This window comes from Chiloscyllium plagiosum, chromosome 11 (genome assembly GCF_004010195.1).
Source record: "Chiloscyllium plagiosum isolate BGI_BamShark_2017 chromosome 11, ASM401019v2, whole genome shotgun sequence".
Classification (NCBI taxonomy): Eukaryota; Metazoa; Chordata; class Chondrichthyes; order Orectolobiformes; family Hemiscylliidae; genus Chiloscyllium; species Chiloscyllium plagiosum.
This window is the reverse complement of record NC_057720.1, coordinates 63,038,407-63,066,284: the sequence shown is the minus strand read 5'-3', so window position 1 is coordinate 63,066,284 and position 27,878 is coordinate 63,038,407. Positions and strand designations below refer to the sequence as shown.

At 40.2% G+C, this 27,878-nt stretch overlaps 1 protein-coding gene across 3 annotated transcripts in view; it reads left to right on the top strand.

Annotated features, from left to right (window-relative positions):
• Window positions 1–3,820: 3,820 nt before the first annotated feature.
• Window positions 3,821–27,878, top strand: part of npl (N-acetylneuraminate pyruvate lyase (dihydrodipicolinate synthase)) — a 50,598-nt gene continuing 26,540 nt past the window's right edge. For 2 of the 3 annotated variants that reach the window (XM_043699534.1, XM_043699533.1), the window contains exons 1-2: window positions 3,821–4,327; window positions 14,942–15,009. In XM_043699534.1, coding sequence (XP_043555469.1) covers window positions 14,942–15,009 — 68 coding nt within the window. In that variant the 5' untranslated portion in view covers window positions 3,821–4,327. Of the gene's footprint in view, window positions 4,328–14,941; window positions 15,010–15,105; window positions 15,180–27,878 lie in introns of all 3 variants that reach the window. The other variant, XM_043699532.1, reaches the window with a different exon arrangement.

The window sequence follows — 27,878 nt, the reverse complement described above, 5'->3', positions numbered from 1 at the left end:
TTACAAATATTCATGAACCATGAAACATCATGATCTGCCAAGTTCTGACTTCAGGGTTCGGCTTATTGTTCACAATCTAATCAAGATTATTTAATTTAAAAGAAGTTTCCATAAAGTGTACGTATTAACAAAGGCATTATCTTTGGAAAATGTCATTAAGGATCGATTAATTGATGCAACAACAGTGATAACCAATCAATGAGCTGATGATAGCTTGACTTGACAGGGGCTGCCATAGTGCAGTGGGACCTTTGGACCAGGAAGCCTGGCTTAAGTCCCACCTGCTCCAGAAGTGCATAATAATACATTTGAACATGTTACTTAAAAAAAAATCTGGAATACTTTGCTAGATAGCTTGCCTTGACAGAGATATTGGCACAGTGATAGGGATACTATGTTCAGGACCCACCTGCCCCAGAGGTGTAATAGAACATATCAGAACAGGTTGACTGAAATAACTAACTTGATTTGGTGTAGCATAATATCCACTTCAAGGATAAAAACCTGAGCTCAAGACAAGGCCCGTGGCAAGCAGTATACTGGCAATTCCTGAGAGACAAATTCCTGGTTTAAGAATTATTGTTGAAGAGATTGCAAGGCTATAATCTTGTGGTCTGATCAACCATTGAAGATCAGAAAATACTGTTTGGCTTAATAACTATGTATTTTTTTCTTCTGCATTGATTGAATTATTTGCGAACAAGTATGTCTACTCAAAGGAGATGCTAAAGTGGGCGGCACGGTGGCACAGTGGTTAGCACTGCTTCCTCAGTATCAGAGACCTGGGTTCAATTCTCGCCTCAGGCAACTGTCTGTGTGGAGTTTGCAATTTTCCCCATGTCTGTGTGGGTTTCCTCCTGGTGCTTCGGTTTCCTCCCACAGTCCAAAAAATGTGCAAGTTAGATGAATTGGCCATACTAATTTGTCTGTAGAGTTAGGTGAAGAGGTACGTGTTGGGGAATGGGTCTGGGTGGGTTGCTCTTCGGAGGGTCGGTGTGGACTTGTTTCCATACTGTAAGTAATCTAATTAAATTGTTCATTATATTAAGTTGCTCTCTGTATATTTATTTAAGAAGGCTTTTCCTACAAATTCCTCAGACATTTGATTATTTCTGATATTTTAAACCTGTATTGATAAGCATTCTTTCAAATAAAACTTCTCTTAAAGTTGCCACCTCCGTATCAGATTAGATTAGATTACTTAATGTGGAAACAGGCCCTTCAGCCCAATAAATCCACACTGACCCGCCGAAGTGCACCCACCCAGACCCATTCCCCTACATTTACCACTGCACCTAACACTACGGGCAATTTAGCACAGCCAATTCACCTAACCTGCACATTTTTGGACTGTGGGAGGAAACTGGAGCATCCAGAGGAAACCCACGCAGACACGGGGAGAATGTGCAATAATCAGTGAATAGTGAAAAATAGCCTCTTAATTGAGCATCCGCAGAGCACAGTTTGAGGCAGTAATGGAATCCAAAGTACAGTTTTCCAGTACTGTTTCATACAGTTTTCATACATGAAATGTTTTGCACTGTGATATCACATAGTTGTATCAATTGTACACAAGTTTATGTGACAGGGAAGCGGAACATAACTTCAGCACTTGCTAATATGCTGGCTGTTACTCATATTGGGATTAGAATGTCTGAATGGTCTGAACTTAAGAGGTGTTAGTCCTTTTATCTTTAAAGGTACACAATCCTTTATCTGAAATCCTGAAATCCGAAAAGCTCCAAAATCCCAGGTTCTTTTCATGAAGTTTTTTTCTCCATAATAAAGTTATTTGGCTTGCAAATAATTAATGTAATTCCACACCCACTTGATCCACGTCACTCAGATGTGACATGGGGGCGTGGCCCAGCACTGGCAGGCATCAATTCTGACTCCAGGCTTGTAGTACTCACAGGTGCGTCTGCTGTTCGGTAAGATTTTTTCATTTCTCCGTGAAACTCACTTATTCCGAGATCCGACAAATTCAGAACTCCAAAAACCAGCTGGCCCTGAGAGTTTCGGATAAAGGGTTGTGTACCTGTAGTAGTGTTAGTAAAACAGCCAGACCTGTATGATCTAAGTAAGTTAGAAATTATATGTGTACTAAATCAAAGTATAGAGAATATTAAACTGACCTCCCACAGCTGGGTCGTGATATTTCATTTACTATTGCTGGTTTTGACAGTTCTTAGACATTAATTCATGCAGTTTCATGGAAGCGCTGTTTTGGTAACAAGTTTCTTAAAGAGGGTAGTAGCCCTGTTTTAATATGTATTTAAAAAGTATAAATACGTACGTTAGTACAAGCTGATCATCTTAAATAAAAGTTAGAAATAGGAATTGGTGGTATAGAAATATATCTTGAAAAAGGAAATTTTGAAGAGATTTTAAAAACACAGACTGTGTGGAAATGCTGGTGGAGGGAAATGTTTGATGTCCTGCAGCCTATTCAGGTCTCATGAGATGATTACTAAAGGCTAATTAATGTTATAATCTTTCCATAGTTTCGAGTGAGTTATGGAGACATGATGGAAGGTTGGCATTGTTCCGATTAGGTTACACTATTAGCTCTTATTCAGGAGTAGCTTTTGATACAGAAACTAGTCTAAACACTGCTTGCAGCATGAAGACGATAAGATTTGAAGGGTATAAAGAAGCAGAATGGAATGTTTTAATTTAGATTATCCTGTAATAGTAAAATGTACTACAAATCATGGTTTTATGAATGAATGGAAATGCAGTATAGTAAACAGCATTAAATGTGATTTTTTTAAATGGTAACACGATGTAATAAACTGTTAAACATGGTTTTATGAATAGAAATTTGATATAGTACACAATGTTAAACGTGGTTTTATGAATGAATGTAAAGGAGAAAGTGAGGACTGCAGATGCTGGAGATCAGAGCTGAAAATGTGTTGCTGGAAAAGCACAGCAGGTCAGGCAGCATCCAAGGAGCAGGAGAATCGACGTTTCGGGCATGAGCCCTTCTTCAGGAAAGAGGAAAGTGTGCCAAGCAGGCTAAGATAAAAGGTAGGGAGGAGGGACTTGGGGGAGGGGTGTTGGAAATGCGATAGGTGGAAAGAGGTTAAGGTGAGGGTGATAGGCCGGAGTGGGGGTGGGGGTGGAGAGGTCAGGAAGAAGATTGCAGGTTAGGAAGGTGGTGCTGAGTTCGAGGGTTGAGACTGAGACAAGGTAGGGGGAGGGGAAATGAGGAAATTGGAGAAATCTGAGTTCAGCTTTTTCAGCTGTCAATGAATGTAAATACAATATAGTAAACATCGGGTGCTTGTGATTTGGTAAAGAGAATCATAATACAATATCTCACAAACGTTTAATTAAAAATAAATTACTTGAATTATGTTAAAATATCTCATCCCAAATTCCTTGAAGTTTTGAAAAATATCACAGTCAGAAAACAAGTACTTAAAAACTACTGAGACTGTAGGTTGATGAGTCCTGCACCTGCTGGCCTGTATCTTTGCATGTTAAAATAAGTGGCTGCAGTGGTAGTGGTTGCATGAGGTGAATCTTACACCAGTGGCGAGGGTCTTGCCTGCGAGCTGGAGAATCAGCGAGAAATTTGCATTGCATTTACTAAGGGAGCCTGCCAGAAGCTTTTGTCAGTCAAGGTGTTCTGAACAGACCACCAGATATTCCTCTTGGACTTTGGTTGGCAGCTCCTGTGCTTTAGTGTTGCAATCAGTGGATACTGACTGTTGATGTGCTTAGGCAATGGGCACATGAGAGGTCATGGTATCTGATTGAAGAGCAACTCCGGAGTCCAAGGATCCGTGAGCAAAATGTTCTTGCTTTGTGGGGCATTCCTGCAAATTGGAGCCATGGGAAAATTAGGTTAGAGCCAAGAGCAACTGGGTGGCTCAGTTTTCTTGACTGAAGATCCACCAGTCAACAAACCGCCAGAATTTTCTACTTACAAGAAGCCTCTGTGTCGCAGCTGCATTTATTGGATATACAAATGAGTTTTCCGAGCCAACACTTACTGAATCACTATCAGCAGAGGTGACGCCGACCACGTGATCTTGGTGGAGGTTGGACGATACGGTGTTGATTGGGAGGGAACAAGGGCCAGTCATGTGATCGGGAGGAGGTCACGGGTCTGTACATGCGCAGTGGTGTCATCGTTAAGGTGTGATGCTATTGTGATAGGTAAACAACTTGACAGTTGGTGCTGGTCCAGAAGGAGGTTTTGATTGGGCTCGTGTCAGCTCCGGAAAGCAGACGAGCACGTATCGCACCTAAAAAGGGATGCGATTGTCCGAAGCTGTTACTTACTGTTTTGTCGCCGTTATCGCATAACTTGAAGGTAATTCAGCAACCTATTCTGTTTAAAATACGGCGATCTCTGTTTAAACGAATTTACAAACTTTCTCACTTGACGATTATCTGGACATGTTTGTACCTGCTGTTGATAAATTTACATGATTCCTGCAGATTTGATGAGTTGACTGAATTTCAATCCCGTGACATCGCCCATATGACGCTTGATCCTCTTTTGCATATTCCTTTAGCTGAGGCCTCGATTTTCCAAGTTCCGAAATTTTTAAAAAAACTTTGTTTTGAGATTAATTGTCAAAATACAGTAGTAGAAGTAACTGCTTAATATACAACTTCACCATTGCTGAAGGACAAAAAGATTGTTCTCTATTTATAAATTTGCCGATGACACGAAGGATGGTATGGAGAACTGTTAGTTGCAACGCGACATTGACAGGATGCAAAGCTGGGCTGAGAAGTGGCAGATAGAGCTCAACTTGGAAAAGTGTGAAGTGATTCACTTTGGAAGGTGGAATTTTAATGCAGATTACAGGGTTAAAGGCAGAATTCTTGGCAGTGTGGAGGAACAGACAGATCTTGGGGTCTGCATCCATATATCCTTCAAAGTTGCCACCCAAGTTGATTGGGTTGTTAAGAAGCCATGTGGTGTGTTGGCTTTCATTAGCAGGGGGATTGAATTCAACAGCTGCAAGGTTATTCTGCAGTTCAATGATGTCCTGGTTAGACCACCCTGGAATATTGTGTTCAGTTCTGGTTGCCTCATTATAGGAAGGATGCGGAAGCATTAGAGAAGGTGCAGAGAAGATTTACCAGGTTACTGGAGGGAGTCTTATGAAGAAAGTTTGGGGGAGCTAGGGGTTTTCTCATTGGAGCAAATAGGATGAGAGGTGACTTGATAAAGATGTACAAGATGATAGAGTGAATAGCTAGAGACTATGGCTTTTTCCCAGGGCAGAAATGGCTACCATGTCGGGTCATAATTTTAAGGTAATTGGAGGAAGGTTTGGGGCGATGTCAGAGATCGGTTCTTTTACACAGAGTGGTGGGTGCATGGAATGCACTGCCAGCAGTGGTAGTTGAGTCAGATACATTAAGGACATTTAAGCGACTCTTACATCGATGATAGTAAAGTGTTTGGTATGTAGGGTAGTTTGATCTTTTAGAGTAGGATAAAAGATCGGTACAACATCCAAGGGCTGAAGGACATGTGCTGTTCTGTGGTTGCTATTTCTTGCAAAATACCCTGATGTGTGAAAGATGAAAAGCTTTGATTAAAATGTAATCTCTTTTTCGGCAATAGAATGACAAGTGACTAGGAGGTGGGAGGGAGGAGGAAAAGAGTGCCAAGTAGGTAGGGTGCAAAGTGATTCAGTATTTCGGCTCGCTTGGAGTGTTTCAGAGAAACTGGATCTGTCAGGATTTGGGTTGGGTTAGTCTGGTCCAATGTCTTGATGGTCTGGTTCAATGGGAGTAGGAGAGATGAAGGGCAATGGCCCAGAAGAAAGGGTTGGGACCCAGTTCAATCGAGCCACAGCTGGTGGTTGGGAGCAGGGATTGGGGTGGGAGAAGGGGAGCATATGAATTGTTGAATGTTCCGAGATAAGAATCCCAATTTATAGGAAATAAGTGAATGTTCCTCGGACCCTGCTGGAAGATGTTTGCACTGTGCGGGACTTTGGAATTCACGCAAGATACAGATCTACGTGCCTGTTATACAGCACATCATTCAAGAATCCATAAAGATCTGACACTCATCGCTAATACAGTGAACTTTTTTTTTCTTATTCCTGCTTCTGTGAAACTGGAAGTTACAATCAAACAAGAGTGAGTTAGTCATAGACAATAATTAGATTATCTAGTTTAGCTTTGCTAAATTTAATTTTTGTGTAAGCTATCAATTTAGCATTTGAGAGCTGTTACTCAAAGACTGGTCAGGAACGATTTTGAAGATCATCGAATATTTCAATTTTGTCGTTGCATATTCAGTGATAATGAGACTGATTTAATTTAGCTTACTGTCCCTCTGTTATAACAGTTGATGTAGATTTGACTATCTATGTATTAGGAATGTAAACTGTTGATATTCAGTGTTTTTTTTTCCATCTCTTTTAATGCACTGAAACCATTATGCCCGTTGAATGTTTTTCTCTTTTTGTAACCTGCATTTCCCACCCTTTGATTTGGAGAGATTTTATTAACATACGCCTTTAAAATTTGAAGTTTTTCTGTGTTACCTAAGCACATTGCTGTGGTAACTAGCAACTACAATAGATTTTGTGCAATCTCAGCAGAAAACAGAACTCTCTCACAGAGAGATTCTGAAAAGTATGCAATTTTCTAAGTGGTGTTCAGTTACGGTTTTGTGGAAGAGATATTGTTCTGCCACAGTTTATTTTTGTGTGTTTCATTCTGTAGTCATGGCTTTTCAGGTCTTAATGTGTTACATGCCTCTTATCGTAAATTATCTATTTTTAGATTTGTTTACTTTTTTAACTTTAATGCTGTAGTCCTTGGAACTGCTATGCAAGTTTGCAAATGCTAAGATACAATTGGGGTTCAGGACTATAGATGAGGCCTGGATATTGTAGGTCATTTCAGATGCATTGATGGGATGGTCACTTAACTGCTAAATGATGTTAAATTTCTAAAACCAAGAGTGGGCATGTGAATACTTAGTATATATCAATAAATAACATACCATGTACTCTTTGGAGAAAAGTTTGAGACCTAAGGGGCAACTTTTTCATGCAGAGGGTGATGCAGGTATGTAATCAGCTGCCGGAGGAAGTAGTGGAGGCTGGTACAATTGCAACATTTAAAAGGCATCTGGATGGGTCGATGAGTAGGAAGGGTTTAGAGGCGTATGGACCGGTTGCTGGCAATTGGGACTAGATTAGGTTCGGGTATATGGTTGGCATAGATAAGTTGGACCGAAGGGTCTGTTTCTGTGCTCTACATCTCTACTATGGGCAAATAAAGATCTGTTCGTGCTAGTGCATTTTGTCCATGACCATGTCTGTCTCTGGGGTAGAGCACTAAAAGTCAAGGCTTGCTATTCCTGTTGGACCATAACCTAGTGTTTTGTGACTTTTTGAATTTGTCACAAAAGTTAAAGTTGAAAATAAATACACAATCCCGAAATTACCGGATTTTCAGACCCCGTTTGTTTGAATATGGAACAGGCTTCTGTACTGAACAAAACTTACATTTATTACTTAAACTTTGGCTACATGTAAGTCATTGTAAACAGTTGGCATATAATAAACTAAAGTTCCCGGAAAAATATGGAGCAGAAAAACTGGAAAGACTTTGTAGTTAGCACTGCTGCCTCACAGCACCAAAGACCTGGTTCGAATCCAACCTCGGATGACTCCATCTGTGTCGCGTTTGCTTATTCTCTGTATCTGCACAGTTTGTTCTGGGTGCTCCAGTTTCCTCCCATGGTCCAAAGATGTGCTAGTAAGGTGGATTGGCTATGAGAAATGCAGGGTTACAGGGATAGGGTAGTGTGGGGTGGGTCTGGATGGGATTTCCTTTTGTAGGTTTGGTGTGGGACTCAATGGGCCAATTGGCCTGCTTCCACACTGTAGGGGTTTTATGATTAACGCTGTCAGGTTGTGGAGCAATTGGGGTGTATTGAAAAGCCAGTGAACCAAAACAAATGTACAAGACCTTCAAGAGGCTTCAGATTTCCCTGTCCATATTTAGTTGTCTCCTATACTGGGTAATTTTGAAGCAATACCGAGGAAAATGACGCTTTAGACCATACAAATAATTTATGTACCATTCCGTCATAGAATCGTACAGTGCCAAAGCGGCCCATTGGTCCTGAAATCTATACAAATATGTATCCCTTTTATCTGAAATGCTTGGGACCAGCTGCTTTGCGGAAATCGGAATTTTGCGGTTTTTGGAACTAATGTAGTGTCCCCTGTAGGGTGCAGGGCAGCAACCCATAATCAAACATAAATACTGTACTGCAGCAAAAACATATGAATACTGACATTATGCAGGATAAATAAAGACTAGAAGTGCTACCACACTTTATTTATGGAGTAGTGTACTGATAAATGAAATAGATCGACCATAAATATTCAACAACATTTTATTTCCATAAAAAACATTACAAGAAAAACATTCTGGAAAACTCAAACCTACACAGCTTAAGCACTATGGCAGGCGGCGGTTTTAAAGGCTTCTTCAAGTGTCATCTGTCTCATTAACATAGGTTTCTGTCGAAGCAATCTCTCTTTAACTAAGTAAATTGCCATAATCTCTTGCTCACTAGTAAATGAATGTTGTTCAAGGCCCGCAATTAAATGATTGCACATTTTCACCATATCGTCAATGGGGACTTTTTCAACTGTGTTCACTAACTTGTCGTCATTATCATTATTATAATTATCATTATCATTATCATCTTCATAATCATCGCAGGAGCCTGTATTTAAAACTATTTCAGCAATGTTCCCAACGCTCAAGGAATGCACGACAGGCATATCATTGTCAATGTTCAGCATTTCTTTGATGTCTGCTTCATTTTAATTTATTTACACTTTCTTCCGATAAATCTTGTGCATAAGTAACAAGGCTTGCTATCATCTTTTTCTCTTCAGTGACATGAAATCCTTCAAACTCTTCATCTGCAGGTTCATTTACAAGAAACATCGTTGTAGGCCAGAGTCTGTGCCAAGTATTTGTTAATGTTGCTTTATCGACATCATTCCAAGCATAAATGGCATCCTTAAGACTAAACCCTTTCAGGAAGTCTTGAATTCCTACCCCTCTGTTGACTGCAGCAAGCATACTGTTTAAAAAATAGTCTTTATACTCGCTCTTCATGGAGCGTAAAATTCCTTCATCACAAGGCAGTAATACTGATGTCACATTCAGGGGCAAGTAAATGCCGAAAACGTTACTTTTCACAAGCTGTTCGGCAGGGGGATGTACGGAGCAATTGTCCAGGAACAATAAAATTTTACACTTTTTTCTTCCAGTCCAGCTCGTCAGTAATGAGCTTGTGCCGCTGGTACGAAGTGTTTACTGAACCAGTCGGAAAACATTTCTCTGGTTACCCAGGCTTTCTTATTGCATAATAATGCACAGGCAAATTGCGTACATTTTTAAGACATCTCCGATGTTTGCTTTTCCCAATCACTGCCAATTTCACCTTGAGTGTGCCTGCAACATTGACACACTCCGGAATAGTTAATCGGTCCCTGGTTTCCTTAAAACCTCTTAGTGCTCTCTCATTAGCCATTGCTAATGTTTTTCTCGGGACATAGCACCAGTAGAGAGCTGTTTCATCAGCATTGTAAATTTGTTTAGGACTAAGGCTTTCATCAGGTATCAGCTTGGCAAATTCACCAATATAATTTTCAGATGATTCATGGTAAGCAGAAGCCTTTTTGCCACAAATTTTCAGGTATTTCACAACATTACGCTCCTTGAATTTCTGCAGCCAACCTTCTGAATATTGACATTCGCCTTTTAATGTTCAGTTCTTTGATATTTTCTAGCTTGTTTCATGACCATCAAATCAGTCAGTGGCATACGCTCACTTCTTTGTTGTCTAATCCACTTCATTAAATCACAGTTAAGATCTTCATTTTTTTCCCTATGCAGTGTTTTCCTATTTTTCATTAGTTGATGGTCATCGCTGTCACCATAAAACTTCAGTAACCGTCTTTCTGTTTCTTCAAATCATAGACAGTGGTAGTTCCAACACCATATTCTTCAGTAAGATGTTGCACAGCCACACCACGATCAAGCTTCTTTCTGCATTATTGATAATGACAGATGCTTCCTTTTCTTTATATTATTGTTAGCCATAGTTGTACCTGCACCTCTTTTTGACATTTTCACTCTAAAATTAAACAATTTAGCACAGTAAATACAATACACAACTGCTCCTCTGAGTGCTGGACCACACCGCCACGTGGGTCAAATGAGTGCGGCCTTCGCCCACTAAGAAAACCCCGTGATGTGATGCAGGTGTGACTGACGCCGCACGCGTCATGAAAACCTTTGGTTTTCGGAGCTCTTCGGTTTTTGGATGCTCGGATAAAGAAATACGTGACTGTACTGCCAAAGATATACTGCTACCTACACTTTCCTGCACCTGACCCTTAGTCTTGAATGCCAAGACACTTCAAGTGTGTATTCAAGTACTTTTACAGGATGCGTGGTTTCCTGCCTCGACTATTCTTCCAGGTACTGCGTTCCAGACCCCCTTCACCACCTGGTTGAAAAAGACTTTGTTAGACCCCTTCTAAACCTCCTGCCTTTCACCTTAAATTATTCTCCCTTGTTATTTACTAAGGGGTACAGCTGCTTTCCATTCACCCTGTCTATGCCCCTCAATCTTTATACACCGATATCAGGACCCCTCTCAACTTTTTCTGCTTCAAAGAAAACAAACTGAGCTGAAACAGCTTCTCTTCATAACTGAAATGCTCCATAACAGGTAACATCTGGGCCCATCTCCTTTGCATCCCTTCCAGCGCAAACACATTCTTCGTATTGTGCAGTGACCGGAATTACACATAGTACTTCAGCTGTGGCTTAACCAAACAGCTCCAACTTGACCTTCCAGCTGATATAATCAGTCACAGCATAGATTATAAGGTATATTATATGCTTGCCTTTATCTACCCTACTAACTTGTCTGCTACCTTCACAGATCTGTGGACTAGCACCACATGATCTCTATTCCTCTGAGCTTCCTACTATCTTGCTATTTTTTTCATTACTCCCTTGTCTTGTTCCTTCCAAAGTGCATTACTTCACACTTAGCAAAGTTGAATTCCATCTGCTACTGATCTGATCATCGAATTAAATCTTTCTGTATTTCTAACACCTTCCTCCTCACTGTTTAACCATTTGGCCAATCTTTGTGTCATCCTCGAACTTACTTATCATCTCGCCAACATGCTCATCTACAACATTTAGGAATATCACAAAAAATAAGGCACCCAGCACTGATCCCTTTTGGTATATCACTGCACACCAAGTTCCCGTCATACAAACTGCATTCTACTATCACCCTCTGTCTCCTGTCACTGGGTCACTTTTGGATCCCATGAGTCAGTCTCCTATGTAGGAACCTGTCAAAGAGCTTCCTGAACTTGATATAAAGGATATCCTCATTGAAACACTTGGTCAGCTCCTCAAAACTCTTCCAGATTTTTTAGGGATGACCCACTGTCAAAACCATGCTGACTCTCCCTAACCAAGCCTTGCCTCTCTAAACAGAGATTAATTTTCTCCTTCACTATTTTCTTTATTACTGATGTTAAACTCCCTGGTCTATATCAACCACCCTTCTTGTAAATGTGCAAACAGCTGTTCTTCAGTCCTCTGACACCTCCCTTGTGGCCAGAGATGATTTAAAAATCTGTTCCTGTAATTTCCTCCCTCAGCAGCTTGGGATACAATCTGTCCAGACCTGGAGATATGTCTATTATTAAATTGGCCAAAACCTCCAATACCACCTCACTTCTTTGTATCAGCTGCTCAAGAACTTCTCAGTCCATCTTCTCATTCTTTATTGCATCCTCCTTGTCACAAGTAAAGACAAATGCCAAGTATTATTTTAACAGTCTACCAATGTCTTCTGGCTTCATGCCCCTTAGTCCCTACTATTTCCCTGGTTATTCTCTTCTCTTTGATAAACATTATCTTGGGATTCTCACTAATTGTGACCCCCTGGTGTTTTCTCATCTTTGATCTAGTTGTTTTCTGGAGTTTCTCCCTGTACTTTCTCTACTCCTCAGGCCTCAATTGTTTTTGCTTCCTTTTGTTCCTGTTACATGTATCTTTATTTTTGCTTTTTATCCACTCCTATTACTGGACAGCAAGGGATCTATGGGCTTGTTGTTCCTACACTTCAAACATGTGGGCCTGCCCCTTGCCTTCTGATTGTACCTTCTAAACTATAATTATCCTCTCATTTTTACATGACTTAGTGAATTGACTACATATCACTCCTCAATTGCTAAATGACTGTTTAGGAGTCTGTAATGCAGTTCTAACAGTGAGACTGCCTCCTTTTTTATTCCTAAATTCTATCTACAAAGTATCATTTGATGACTCTTCCAAAATGCCATCCTTCCTTATTGTGGTAACTGACTACTTAACTAATAATGCAACACCATCTTCACTTTTGTACCCTCCCCTTATATGCCTGAAAATCCTTTTCCCCCAGTATGTTAGGTTGCCAGTCTTGTCCCTCCCTGAACCAAATTTCTGTGGTGACAACAATATTGTAGTTCTATATGTCAATCCATACCCTTAACACACATGTTTCACCTCTAATACACCTGGCATTAAATTGGAGGCCATCTAGCCCACTCCTTACTCCTTACTCCCTTGAGATGCAACATGGCTGAACTTCTTTTACCTTGGTTCCTTCTGTAAGTTGTGCCATGTTGCTATTGAATTAATGCTCTCTGTGCGCTGTTCCTTCTGAATTATTTTAAACACCTCCCAACAGCACTAGCAAAACCGCTCCCCCGCCACCCCAAACATGAATGTTGGTCCCATTCTTGTTCAAGTGCATACTGTCTCACTTGTACAGGGCCCAGTGATCCAGAAATCTAAAACCTTCTCTTTTGTACCAGGTCTCGAGCAATGCATTCATCTTCTCTGTTCTCCTCTTTCTGTGCTCAGTAGCATGTGGCACCATCAGTAATTTTGAGATTGCGACCTTGAGGTCCTGCTTCTTAATATGTTACCGAGCTCCCTGAGTTTTTCATGCAAAACCTCATCTCTTCTACTTATGTTATTGCTACTAACGTATACCACACCCTCTGTCTTGTTGTCTTCCTTGTTCAAAATATTCACTCATTGACATTCCTGAGCTTGTCTGGAAGGCAACACATCGTCCTGGAGTTGGATTGTCACCTGCGGAAATGTTTGTCTGGTCACCGAATTAATGAATCCCCTATCACTATCGTTTTTGCTTTTTTTTCTTGTCCCATTCTGTACAGTCAGGCCGCTTGTTCCAAAAGTCTGATGACTTGGGTATTTAACCTAGACCGAAAATGGTGAAATGGATGGCATCAATGTTATAGTCAGCAGCAAAGTGACTAGTTTCCATGTTTCAAAGACAGCTAGAAAAAAAGTGATTTTTAACAGCATGAATTTTACATTTCCTGTTTGATTTCTTGCACCAAGTCGAGGGGATTTCTCAGCTTGCAAGAGGTGTCAACAAACCAGCTAAGCTGGGAAGCACATTAAAGCATTTTTGAAGATGGGAAACCAGAAAGCGAAAAACAATGTTACATAATTGATTATGTGAATGTTAAAAGAGATCAAAGTAAAGCTCGGAACAGACAAGATAAGAATAAGATGGAAGCTGAAATATCAAATTTTAAAAGTAATTTAAAACCTATGGAATGTTATTTGGAATTTGTGGCAAATTTTTAGAAATATTAAAACAAAAATTCATGCTCAGGGAAGTTGCTCAGTGGTAGTTATGACTGAATACGTAGTTTGAAAATGCATTTGCAACTCCTACAAGATGATAAAACTGCTTTTGCAGTTGAAAAAAGGAAGTTCATGTCAGTTCAGGTGATTCCTAAAGATCGATTTCTGTGGAATTTCAATAATGTATCTTTCGGAGCACAGATGCATGCACCAGATGAGCCTGTCACTTTCCTAGATAGCAGGAAATAATGGCTAAGGTTACATGTTGAGTTAAGTGGGTGATCAATGATGTATCAGAGTAAGTGTGGGACTAAAGGGCCTATTCCTGTCCCATGTTGTTATCATGTCCTTGAAACTGTGGGGTTTGGAATGGGGTGGGGGGATGGGATCTCTCAATTGCCCTTTTTATTGTTTCTTTTAGGATGCAAAATAAGTGAGGAGAAACCCATGGTAGTTTAAGCTGTTTGTGATATGTTGAAGAGAACTGGTTCGACTAAATAGCTCCATACAATAAGTTATAGAACTTTACAGCATAGGAGGCAATTTGAAATACCTTATCATAACACCAAATAATTTTGAATGCCTTATCAACAGTCTTGAGCTTCGTCTAATGAAAAGTAGTTGTCGTTTTTCTGATACAACAGGAAAATACTTTGGATGCCAAAATCTGGAAATAAAATCAATGCCAGAGAACTTATTCTGCATTCAGTTTTATTTTTCTTACTCGTCTGATATTGCTGAAAGAACTGAATGTATCCATAATGATCTGATTTTATTTTCAGCCTATTCTCAATGCTAACACCTCACCTCTCAGTATCTTCAGTATATCTTCGAAGTGGAGTCTCTCTTGTAACGAGTTTGTAGATGTGATATGCCAAATTACTGCGCCTCGTACAAGATCCATTCTATGGTTGTGTATCTTATTGATGTTACTGAAGTATCCATTTATGAACTACATTGCCTACTTTAATATAGCTTATTACCACAGTCCTTCAAAGATCATACGTGCTGGAATAAACTTAAATCTATTTTTGCTGAAGTGAAAGCTGTTTGGACTTGTTCTTTAACAATGTCATGGCAACCCTAGGAGAGAATGGCATTCTTAAAAATGTGGGCAGAGAGATCTAGCTGCCATAATGCATCGGTCAAATAGTATGGAGCTCAATTTATGAAATTTTCTGAATATTTAATTTACTGTTTCTTTTTCATTCAGATGGCAATACCCATGAACAAGCTTTGTGGTCTGGTAGCAGCAACCTTCACACCGATGACACAAGAGAAGTAAGAATGATTGGTGTTACTTAAGACCTAATGTTCACCTGCTTACATTGCAGCACAAATTGTTGCGTTGGCCTAAAATTCTTTCTTGTCTTCCAGTGAAATAAACATCTCTGTAATTGGTCAGTATGTTGATTATCTGGTAAAGGTCCAGGGGATTAAAAATATTTTTGGTAAGTTAATGCCAGAATTTCAGGTATTGTTGTTATCCATTTTTTTTAATTCTTCCCCACCAACAGTAACCCTATATAATTTATTCATGCTTTAATTGTCAGGAGAATTGTCAAGTCAAAGCTGCCATTTACTGCAAATTGTACTTTCTATTGAATTGTACTTTGGAAATTGGAGTTAAAAAATGGATTTTGATCCTTTTTTGCACAGTTTTTAGAAGTAAGATTTTTGTTATTTACAAATTATTTTAAAGTATTCATATTCTATAATAGGAAGATTTTCATTTCACCTTTCCTTTCATGTTCCAGCTATCCCAGACACTACACATTTCCAAAGTCTTTGTATTTTTATTTTCTTTGTTTTTACTTTTCACTTTGTATGATGTCATTAATAGTGCTCAATTAGCACCCAAAATAGTACCTGTTCGGATAATATTTTAGTTCCTGATAAGCCTCATTTGCATTTTGCTGAGTATGTTCTGAATCAGTGCAAATTGATGGCATTTTAAGGTGTGATACTTTCATGACAAAATATCACTTCTAGTTAAATTCATTTATACTTGGTTTTATTTATTTTATACTATTTTGGTCCACCACCTCTTGAGTAACTTGCACGTGAAACAGGAACCAAAATAGCCCACTTAGCCCTCAAATTTGTTCCACCATTCCATAAAGGTCATGATATGTTTTTGTTTCAGAATCCATGTTACCATTTACCTCCAATGACCATTTGATTGCTGAACCAAAATATATCGACCTCTGCCAAAGTATTCACTGACACTGCCTCCACCAAGTTCAGAAGCAAAGTTGCACAACATGCTGAGAAAAAGTTCTTGTCAGCTCTACCTGAAAAGGGTTAACTCTGATTTTAAATTGAGCGTAGTTCTCAATACCCCAACAGAGGAAATATCATTTCCACATTGACCTTGTCAAGACTGCTCAAGTTCTTGTACACTTAATCAAGTCACCACTTGCTCTTCAAAACTCCATTGGAAACAAGCCAAGTCTAACCTTTGCTCATAAGGCGATCTACTCCACACCACATATCAAACTAGTACACTTCTGAATTTCCACTAATGTAAGTGCAACTTTCTTTAAAAGAGGAAACCAAAACTGCACCCAAATGTTCAAGATGGTTCACATCAAAGTGCTATATAGCTGAAGAATAACATTCATTCTTTTATAACAAGACAAATTGAACATAAAGGAAAGCATTCCATTAGCTTTCTTAATTACTTGCTGTACCTGCCTATAAACCTTTTGTAACTCGTGCTTGAGAGCACCTAGATCCCTCTTCACCTTGGAATTCTAAAGTTTTTTTTTGTTTAAATAATGGAGTCTTCTACTTTCTTTTCTGTCAAAATAAATAAGTTCATGTTTTCCAACAGGTTATTGTCCACTAGTTGAATCAATCTATATTAGTTTGCATCCTCTTTTTGTCATCTTCAAAGTATACTCGGCTGCCTATTTTTGTGTCATCTATAAATTTAGTTGGCATTCCATAAAACCATAAGATAGAATTAACTGAAGTAGGCTATTCAGCCCATCGAGGCATATCTACAATTCAATGAGATTCATGGCCAATCTGATAACCCCCAACTCCACTTTCTTGCCTTTTCCCCATAACCCTGGACTCCCTTCATGATGAAAAATCTGCCCATCTCAGTCTTGAATAAACTTATTGATGCAACCTCGAAGCATACTGCAGTAAAGAATTGCACAGATTCACTACTCTGAGAAAAGAAATTCGTCTTCATCTCTTAAATGGGCAATCCTATTTTCTGAGTTTAGATCAGAGTGGTGCTGGAGAAGCACAGCAGGTCAGGCAGCATTTGAGGAGCTGGAAAATCGATGTTTCAGGCAAAAGCCTTTCATCAGGAATCCTGAAACGTCGATTTTCCTGCTCCTCGGATGCTGCCTGACCTGCTGTGCTTTTCCAGCACCACTCTGATCTAAACTCTGGTTTCCAGCATCTGCAGTCCTCACTTTTGCCTAATCCTTTATTCTGAGACTATTCCTCTGGTCCAAGACTCTCCCACAAGGGGAAACAAAGTGTCCACTTCTATCCTGTTGAGCACCTTAAGAAGTTTGTATGTTTCAGTAATGTCTTTGCTGATCTTATCTAAGTCATTGATGTAAGTTGCAAAATGTTTATATATACAAATTGCAGAAGACTCATTTATAACACATACTGTTTCCAGTCAAACAGGCCATTTCTCCAGACTAGTATGCTACCCACTATACCCACGTGATTCCACTTTGCATGCTAACCTTTTGAGACAGCTTAATGAATGCTCTCCTGTAAATTAGAGTACTTCAGACTCTTTTATCCAATAAATAGGTTAAACATAATATTCTTATAAAACGTGCTGACCTTTTCTGGCTAACCTGAGTTTTTGAAGTGCGTGGCTGTAACCAGCTTAATAATTGATTGTAGCATCTCCCCACCCCCACTCCCACAAAAATGTCAAGCTAACTGGCCTACAGTTTTTTGATTTTCTGACACATCCTCTTTTTTTAATAGAGGGATTATATTTCGTCCTTTCCATAATCCAACAAATTTTGGAAAATTAGCACCAATGCCTCTAAAATCTCATTGGCCACCTCTTATACTCTAAGCATAAGGTCAGCAAGATCCAAAGATTTATCTGTTTGCAGGTCCATCAATTTGCATGTTACCTCTTCTCTGCTGATTGTAATTTCACCATGCTCCTCTTTCCCTTTCTCCTGATTTACAACTATTAATGGATTTTTAAAAACATCCTCTGTAGTGAAGACAGAAACTAAGTTAATTTTATCTCTTTGGTTTCATATTCCTACAATTAATTCTAATTCTACTTCCACTTTGCTGTTTTGAATACCAGTAGCAGCACTTGCTTTTACATTTGTAGTAACTTACTCTCATACTCTAATTTTTTCCTCCTGACTAACCGTTTCATGTTCTGTGCTGTTCTTTATAGTCTAAACAATCAGTTGACCTGCTAGTGTACTTTTTTTTGTTGCATAGGTTTTTTTTCCTTAAGTTTAATACTTTCCTTAACTTTTGTCTCACGAATTATTTTGGGTCCATGTTTTAAATTTTTTCTTCACCGTATAAACGTACTTATTCTAAGTATTCTGAAATATTTCTTGCAGTGTCTGCCACTGCATTTATATTGACCTTTCCCGTAAGCCAGTTTACTTCAGCTAGCTCAAGTTTTTATACTAACTTGGCTGCTTTGTTTTTTTTTTTGAAGCTTAAAACACAAGTCTTAAACCTACTCTTCTCCCTTTTTTGAATTGTATGTAAATTCAAATCATTGTGATCCCTGCTGCCTTGAGGTGCATTCACTCTGAGATCATAAATTAATCTTATCAGATTACACAGTACCACATGTAAGATAACCTCTCTGCTTGTTCGAGCATTGTTCCTTTTAAGAAGCTATCTCCATACATTGAAAAACTCCTCATCCAGGCTACCTCATTCAACCTTTCATCTCTTTGAGGCTCTCATTTCACCAATTCATAGTCTTATCATTCTGCACCAGAGCACTAGATGTATGGGAGCACCACTGCCTACTTGCAAGTTCCAATTCTATTTATTTGATTTTATTGTCACGTATACGCAAATACAAAAGTATAGGTAAAGATGTAAAAAGGTACTATTTGGGTATAAGTACCTTATTGCAGAATATTAACAAGGTAGAAAGAAATAACAAAGTTAGAAGTTAAACATTGCAGTAATTATAGTAAGCTTCAAACATATGAAATAAGGTTAAAAGTTACAGATTGTAGACCTTCTTAGTTTTAAGTTGAAAATAAATAAAACTGGAAGTTAAAACATTAGTGTTTCTCAAGTGCTTAGCTACAGTGAGACCGCACTTTGAGGAATCACCTTGAGATGGGAGACCATATACTGCCAAGAGACTGCAACATCCAGCCACTGAAAGGCCCCATGCTAGGCTGGGAGGTCAGAGGCTGGGTGTCCAAATATAATATATTAAAGTCTTAACGGTAAGAGAAGACTGCAATCAATACTAATTAAACATCATTTGGAGTCAACTTATTCTTAAAACCACAGTGTTCCTCTTTTATGTTCATCCCACACCACATACTCCACAGAATATTCTTGTAGCAAACAGCCTCCGTTTGTTCCCAGCATCTGTTGGGCCTTTTTGTTTAATTACATAATTTTTAAGTTAGTTTAAAGGCATTGAAGACTATTTTAAGAGTTTCCTAAATCCAAAAGTTGGAAAGCCTCCTCCTATGATTTCCCCTGGTATAGTCAGAAGGAAAGAATCTCATGGAATCCTTCAGATAACCTTAGGCTGCGTCTCTGATTTTGCAAAACCAAAAGTCTCCTCATTTATGCTGATCACGCAAAGCTCTTGTCCTTCTGTGATACTCATTGTTATAGAGGGAAGCCTGTAACCTGATAGCAAAAATAACTTCCTCTGTGCCATACAGGTATTCATGTGAAACACATTAATCTTGCATATGGTAGGAATGCTTATTAATTATTATTGACTTCCACTGTCCTTAATCTTAGTGAACATGATATAACTGTTTATAAATCAATGCATTAAATTTTTTTTTGGTGCTTTAGAAACTGTGCTATGAACTCAAGACTGTCACCATTGTATCCAACTGTGAACAGCTTGCACAATCTCACTAATAACATAACCTGAGCCTTCTGTTGCTTTTTGGTTTCTATAAATTTGTTATCAAGTAGACCTGCTCCCTTCAATTTATCTGAATTTATGACCATTCCAAAACAAGTCTTTTTAAAACTTGTAATTGTAACAGTTGTACAAGTGGCATGCATGGTGACAAACGTGTGATACTGGGGAATAAGGTTTTTGTAGTGCTGTATTTTGACCAATAACTGATCAATTATGTACTTCTGCTTAATTATATGCATATTGTTATGGTTTTGATCACATGATATTGATTTCTAATATTGCACGAAGCTTGAGATTTTTCTTTTTCTATTTTCATAAATTGCTCTTCACTATTTAATTGAAAACAATGCTAGAGAAGTAAATTTAGAAAGTAAAGTTGTCATATCCTGCTAGATCATAGGGCTGCATTCTTATTAGAGAAAGATGAGTGATGGTGGTTTAGCCTGAGGGTGACCACTCCTTGGGTGTTGAGAAAGAGAATACTTACTTAATGCTATAGAACAGCAACAGATCTGGCAGCTTCTGTGGAGGGAAATATTTTGGGTTCAATATGACTCTTCTTCAGAACTGAAAGAGGCTGAAAACTGAGAAATTTTATGCTGTTGATAGAGAGAGAGGGGTACTAAGTGGAAGAGACAAAGGTGCCCAGTAAAAGATACATGGCATGTTAATGATGGTAAAGGACTGGTTGTAAAATAAGTGTAAATGATAGGTGTGAAAAGGACAAAATGGGTTCAATTTGTTGAGAGCAAAGCTAACAAAACACAGGGAAAGAATTGGGTCTTGTCATTGAAATGGAGGATGGAAGTCATGCACTCAACTCAGTGTTGTGCCCCAGAGGTCATAAAGTATCTAACCAGAAAATTAAACTTGAATTCAACTTTGGAACAATGTAACAGGCCCAGGACAAGAATGTTGGTAAGGGAGCAAGGTGGTTAAATGTAATGGCCAGCACCTGGAGAGTTGGGGTCATTCTTAAAGACTAAATGGAGATGTTCGACAAGCAGCCACTTAGTATTTGATTGATTTGCCCGATATAAAGGGGACTGCATTGTGAGCAGTCAATACTAAGGACTAGATTGAAGTAAGTGCAAATAAAATGCTGAAAAGTATATTTGGAGTCTTGGACACTGAAAAGGGCTTATGTGACACCCTCTGATATTGTGTGGAGAGGGGAGGAAGTGCTGGAGTGCACTAGATGTCTTTGAATGTACGTCCTCATCCTCTGTTTCCTGTATAACATTTCCCATTCCTCCCCCATCCCCTGTCTTATTTGTGTCTTACTGACTTTTCTATCAACAGAGCAGACTGAATTTCTCCTTGTTTGTTTGTAAATATATATTTTTTTTGAAAGTTAAAAAAAAGTTTTTTTTGTTAAGGTTATAGAAAATATAACACATACTAGTTTAATAAAAAAAACGCAAATTACCATACAACTATTGTCTACTAACTCCTAAACACTGTGCAAAACAACACCAATAAAATAAGTAAGTGACAAAAACAAACAAAAGAACATACAAGAACACAAAATAACAATGCTCGGCACAAAGCTCCCAAACAAAAAAATGGGAGCGTTGTATATATACTCATATTAACTTGGGAGTTCCCCTTCCGGGGCTCAGCAAACTTAATCATGCTGGTTAAATAAACACCATAGTGAAGATAGCAGACAAATCTGTGTCCAAATAACTCAAAAAAAGTGTTGCCATGTCTTATTTAAAAAAAAGTCTGTTGTGTGGTACATCAGATTTGTGAAAAAATCCAAGGTAATGTGCTCCATAATTAATTTCTGCCATCCCAGCAAGCCCGGGCGAGTTCTCAGACACCCAATTCATCAGAATATTCTTCCACGCACAGTAATAATACTGAATTGTTTCTTCCCATGCCCGTCAAAAGATGATACATTCGGTAGACCTGGAAGGAGAGATGTCGGGTCTACTTTAACATCAGTCCTCAATACCCTCCTTGTCTCCCACCGCAGCACTCCAATAAACACCTGAGCCTGTGGCAGGTCTAGAAGCAATGGGTAAGAGGACCTATGCTTATGTTTGGGGCACATTTGGAGATGTCCCTTTTTTAAACTTCGCCAGACAGTCCGGTGCCAAATGAGCCCTGTGCAAAACGTTTAACTACATAGTGTATGTCCGATGCCAGATTGAGATCTGTCCTCCCACATTTCAGAAGAGATCTCCACTGCTAGCTCTTGCTCCCAGACCTCACTTGACCGGTTAATATCCTGCCAGGCCCTACTGTCCAGTAGGTGGTAGAGGGCACAAATTGAAAGGGTGCTGGTGGCACGTAGCAACAACCTCTCTATATTGGACTTGTAGGACTTAGTGAGAAGCATAGACTTCTTCTGGATGAAATCCCTAACTTGCAAAAAACGGAAGCAATCTCTACTGGGTAGCCCATATTTGCGGCAAAATTGCTTGAAAAACATCATAACCTCCCCCTCAACTAAGTCTCCCAAACTGGAAACTTCTCTTGCTGTCCATAGTTTGAACCCTGAGTCCACCCTGGTTGGAACACTGGCATACCAACTATGGGGGTGAGTGGCGAAGTCTTGGATTAGCAAGCCTCACTCTGACTCATTGCCTTCCATGCCTTGACTGTACTAATAACAATAGTGTTCCGGCAGTGATCCATAACTGTCCTCATCTTATCTATGAACAATAGGTTATTGAGAGGGCACTTTGCCTGGGAGGCTTCGATGTCTAGCCATATTGAGCCTGGATCATTACCTGCCCAATCGCACACAAAGGACAGCAGGGAGCTCAATTGATACCTCCTCGTGTCTGGGAAATCAACCCTCCCCATTCTTGAGGCAACTGCGATTTAGTAAGTTTGATGAGGGGCCACCCACGACGCCAGATGAAAGAACTAAACCAACCAATAAGTTTCCACAGCATTGACCTGGGAAACATTTATAGGGAGCGTAAGCATGGGATAAAGCAAACGAGGGAGGACATTCATCTTAATAAGGGCTATTCAGCCCAAGCATGAAATTGGAAGAGCCTTCCAATATTGTCAAGCAGATGAAGAAAGTTAGTCTGAAATAACCAATCAAACATGGGGGTAATAAAAATACCAAGGTATTGGAAACACGCCCGTGGCCACTTAAAGGGGAACCTAGGGCCACCTTAAACCTCTGGCACTTCCTTAAGGTCCCCCAAAGGCATAACTTCCGACTTTGCAAAGGTGATCTTATATCCTGAAATAGTCCCAACTGAATGAACACATTGTATCAGATGGGGTGCAGATGTCATCGGGTCCGATTACAAACAGAAGGACGTCATGTGCAAAATGTGTAATCTTGGGGGATCTAAGATGGCGGCGATCTGAGAAGATCACACTGCAGAGCTTCGCATCGCAGCAGGAGCAGGACAGTCCTTTAACCCACCCAACCCAGGTCATCAGGATTTCTTGGAAAGATTGTGGAGCCCCAAGAAACATTTAAAAATTGACTTATCTGTATTTTCAGCTGTCCAGAAATGCCTAAAAAGGAAGGAGCATCTGAGGCCGGGCCTGCAGCTCAGCCTGCAGCAGCCTCAGAGCAGGTTACTCTATAGGACCTGGTGAACCAGCTCTTGAAATCTCGCGAGATGTTGGGGAAACAGATTGAAGAGAAGCTGGCTCCAGTCTCTCTCATGCTGCAGAAGCATGAGCAGCAGCTGGGAGACCTGGAGAAGAGGACGGATAAGGTGGAGCACAAGGCCACAGTGCTGGAAGCTGATGCCAGTTCATTCAAGGAAGAGATCCAAGCCCTGAAGACGCAGGTTCGTAATTTGCGTGACCAAGTGGATGATCTTGAAAACGGGCAGGAGAAAAAACATTCGGATGATCGGTCTGCCTGAGGGTAAGGAGGGTGAGCGGCCTGCGGAATTTGTTGAAGATTGGCTTCCGAAATTCCTTGACTTGGAGACTGGCATGAGAGGATTGAAGATAGAGAGGGCTCACCGGGTCGCAACACGGAGGTCGGGTCTGGGTCAACGTCCTCGTCCTTTCCTGTTGCGGTTCCATCATTACCGGGATAAGGAAAGAGTCATGGAGGCTTCGGATCCAAAGGCCCTAATTTACGAGGGGTCTAAGATCATGTTTTTTCAAGACTTTTCAGCGGCGGTGATCCAGAAACGAAAATCGTATGATGGTGTCAAGAGAAGATTGAAGGAGCTTGGGATTCAGTACTCCCTGAGATATCCGGCAGTGCTTCGGATCACCTTAGATGCATCTCTTTGACAGATCAGAGAAGGCAAGAAACTTTGTGGACAAACTAATCTAAGTTAAACAATTGTAGTATGTATAAATATCGTTGCTTGGGTATGCGTTTATCATTCTGTAAAAGAAGTGGAGGAAATCCGGTTGGAGCTTTGTTTTTTTTCCCTTTTTTTTTACCTCTATTGATAATAATTTAGTTCGAATTGTGTTTGGCGGTGGTTAAGATGTACATTTTAAATTTCTAAGTTAGGACATACCAAAGGATGGGTGGGGTATTTATTCCCTTTTTTTATAAAAGAATCTTTATAAAAGAACAGGCCGTCACCATAGGACAGAACAGGACCACACCACAAAAAAAAGCACTAAAAGAAAAAATGGCCAAACTAACACACAATAGAGAGGACACCACAACACACACCTGGGTTAGATACCTCTTCCACAGACAGCTCACAGACATGGAAAGAACAATCCTGGCCAAGGGACTCAACTACAACCACAGGGACGCCAAGACAACAGACTTCCTAGCAGCACTAGAATGCACACTCCAGAATAATGGACTGACAGAAGAGACACAACAAAGTGAGACAAAGTATCGTACCTCTGATAACAAGGAAAAGACAAACACATAACCTCAACACCAAGGAGAGGGAAGCACTAAAATCACTAAGAAACGATAAGAACATAATTATACTACCAGCAGACAAAGGCAGAATGACGGTCATCCTAGACAAAGCAGAGTACATCCAAAAAGCGCAACAACTACTTGCAACTACCAACACCTACTAAAAGAGGGAGTTTGACCCCACCCCACAACTAACCAATAGCATAAGCAACACACTGAGGAACCCACAAAAAAACGGACAGATAGCAAGGTTGGACCGACAAAGAATGAAACCTGAAAGCAATAACACCCCCAGATTCTATGGACTACCTAAAGTGCACAAACCAAACATCCCACACAGACCAATAGTATCACTAGCAGGGACACCATCACACAAACTGGCTAAAGAACTACAGCAGAAACTGAAACACCTGATCAGCGGATCCACACACTCTATACAGTCAACACAGGAATTCTTGGACATCAGAAATATACACATAGACAAGGAAGAAACTATGGTCTCATTCGATGTAACGACACTGTTCACCTCTATCAACAAAACCCTAGCCAGAGAAACAATAGCCAACCTGCTGGACATACAGAACCTATCAACAAAGACGGCATACTCAAACTACTGGACCTGTGCCTCACAACACACTTCATATTCAACAACCAAATATATGAACAAATCAACGGCTCCCCCATCTCTGGATTCATAGCAGAAGCGGTAATGCAAAGGTTAGAACAAACAGTCTTACCGCAAATTCAACCCAAACTCTGGGTCAGATATGTGGATGACACCTTTGTAATCATTAAAAACACAGAAATAGAGAACACACACCAGATCATCAGCGCCACACTCACAGGAATCCGATTCACTAGAGAGGAAGAAAAGGACATGATGGTGATGGTAGATGTGATGGTACAGGGAACACCGAATGGAGAATTCACCACAAAGGTATACAGGAAAGCCACACACACGTACCAAGTCCTAAACTATGAAATTAACCACCCCAACACACACAAAAGAAGTGGCATCGAGACACTGTTCAAAAGGGCCAGAACACTCTGCAGTACACCAGAACTGCAAAAAGAGGAAGAACACCTATACAATGTATTCGCCAAAAACTGATACCCACGCAGTTTCATCAACAGATGCCTAAGGGAAAGAAAACGGAATGAGGATATGCCACAACCCAAAGGACTAGCCACACTACCATACATCAAGAACATTTCCGAACTGACAGCCAGACTACTGCGACCACTAGGACTCATAACAGCACACAAACCAACAGCCACTCTCAGACAACAACTCACCAGAACGAAGGACCCGATACCCAGCATGAACAAAACCAATGTTGTGTACAAAATCCCATGCAAGGACTGCACAAAACACTACATAGGACAAACAGGAGGACAGCTAACGATCCGCATCCATGAACGCCAACTAGCCACGAAACGACACGACCAGCTATCCTTAGTAGCCACACATGTGGATGACAAGCAACATGAGTTCGACGGGGACAACACTACTATTATAGGACAAGCCAAACAGAGAACAGCCAGGGAATTCCTAGAGGCATAGCACTCGTTCACAGATTCAATCAATAAGCACATCGACCTGGACCCAATATACCGACCACTGGAACGGACAGCTGGAACTGACAACCAGAAGCGGCAGAGACAAACCACTATAACTGCCGGAGGGAATATCATAGAAGCGCTTCACAGGAGGCTCCCAAGCACTGAGAATGTCACCTAGACAGGGGACGAAACGTCTGCAACACAAATTCCCAGCTCGGCGAACAGAACCACAACAAAGAATGTTTTTTTTTATTCACATTGATATTCTATGGGGTGTTTATTCTTTTTAGCTTGTGCTTGCGCTGCGGCTCCAGCTGGGAGAAGTGAAGGTGGTTGAGATGGTTCGATGCCTATTTATGGGCAGTTCAGGACGGGTAGTAGCCCCCTCCGGGCAGGGAGTGAGTTCCCCTACTCAGCGCTATTGGCGCTTTTTATGTTGGTTTGTTTTCTGGTTTTTGTTGTTTTTTATTTTTAATTTTGTATGTTTGTTAAATGTAGTGGTTTTAGTTTATGTAGTTTTTATATTTGGTGCGTCATGCGACACTAAGGCTCAGCAATTTGTGGTTTGGGTTCCTTCTCTCTGGAATTTAAATGTAATTGCAGGAGATTATGGCTAATGATTTGATTAAATGGTGTACCTGGAATATCAAGGGAAGTCACTCACCAATTAAGAGGAAGAAGGTGCTCTTGAGTCTTAGAAAGGAGAAGGTGGATATTGCTTTGTTACAGGAGACACATTTGGATGACAAGGAGCATCTGAAATTACAGCAGAATGGCTTTGACCAAGTTTATTTTTCATCATTTAATACCATAAGTAGGGGAGTGGCTATATGGGTTAGGAAAAATCTCTCATTTAAATTGTTGGAATGTGTTAAAGACATATACAGGAGGTTTGTAATTCTTAAAGCCTTGATAAATGGGGAAGAATATGGCATTTTAAATGTTTATTGTCCCCCAGCTCATCCTGTTAAATTCTTGGTAGATGCTTTTTCTAAACTGATAAGTCTCAAGTCTCGGCACATCATTATAGGGGGAAATTTTAACTGCCTCGTGGACCCCACAGTAGACAGGTTGCCTGAAGGTCCCTTGATACCCTCTGCACAAACTAAACAGTTATTGGGTTTGTGTGGGGAATTAGGATTGGAGGACGTCTGGAGGTGTCTCCACCCTACAAGTAGGGATTTCACGTTTTTCTCCGATCCGCACAGATGTCACACGAGGATTTTTTTTTTCTGACCCCTGCGGTAACCCTGGTTCTGGTGGCATCCTGTACGATTGGTAGTATTGCCATCTCTGATCATGCTCCAGTGTACCTCATGGTTAAAATTAAGGATGTTACAGTGGATTCAAGGTACTGGCGAATGGACCCCTTTATTCTCATGGACAGCAAGTTTGTGGAGTATTTCTCTAGGGAATTTCGGGCATTCCTAGACATCAACATAGGCTCGGTTGATAGCTCATCTGTTCTCTGGGAAACTGCCAAAGCTTATGCCAGAGGGTTAGTTATTTCATATTCCACAAATAGGAAGCGGCAGAAGGGTGAGCAGCAACAGCTCCTTGAAGCACGGTTGAAGGCAGCAGAGAAGGCCTATTTTGACAGACCGTCATTGGTCAAACTACAGAGGATTACGGCACTGCAGT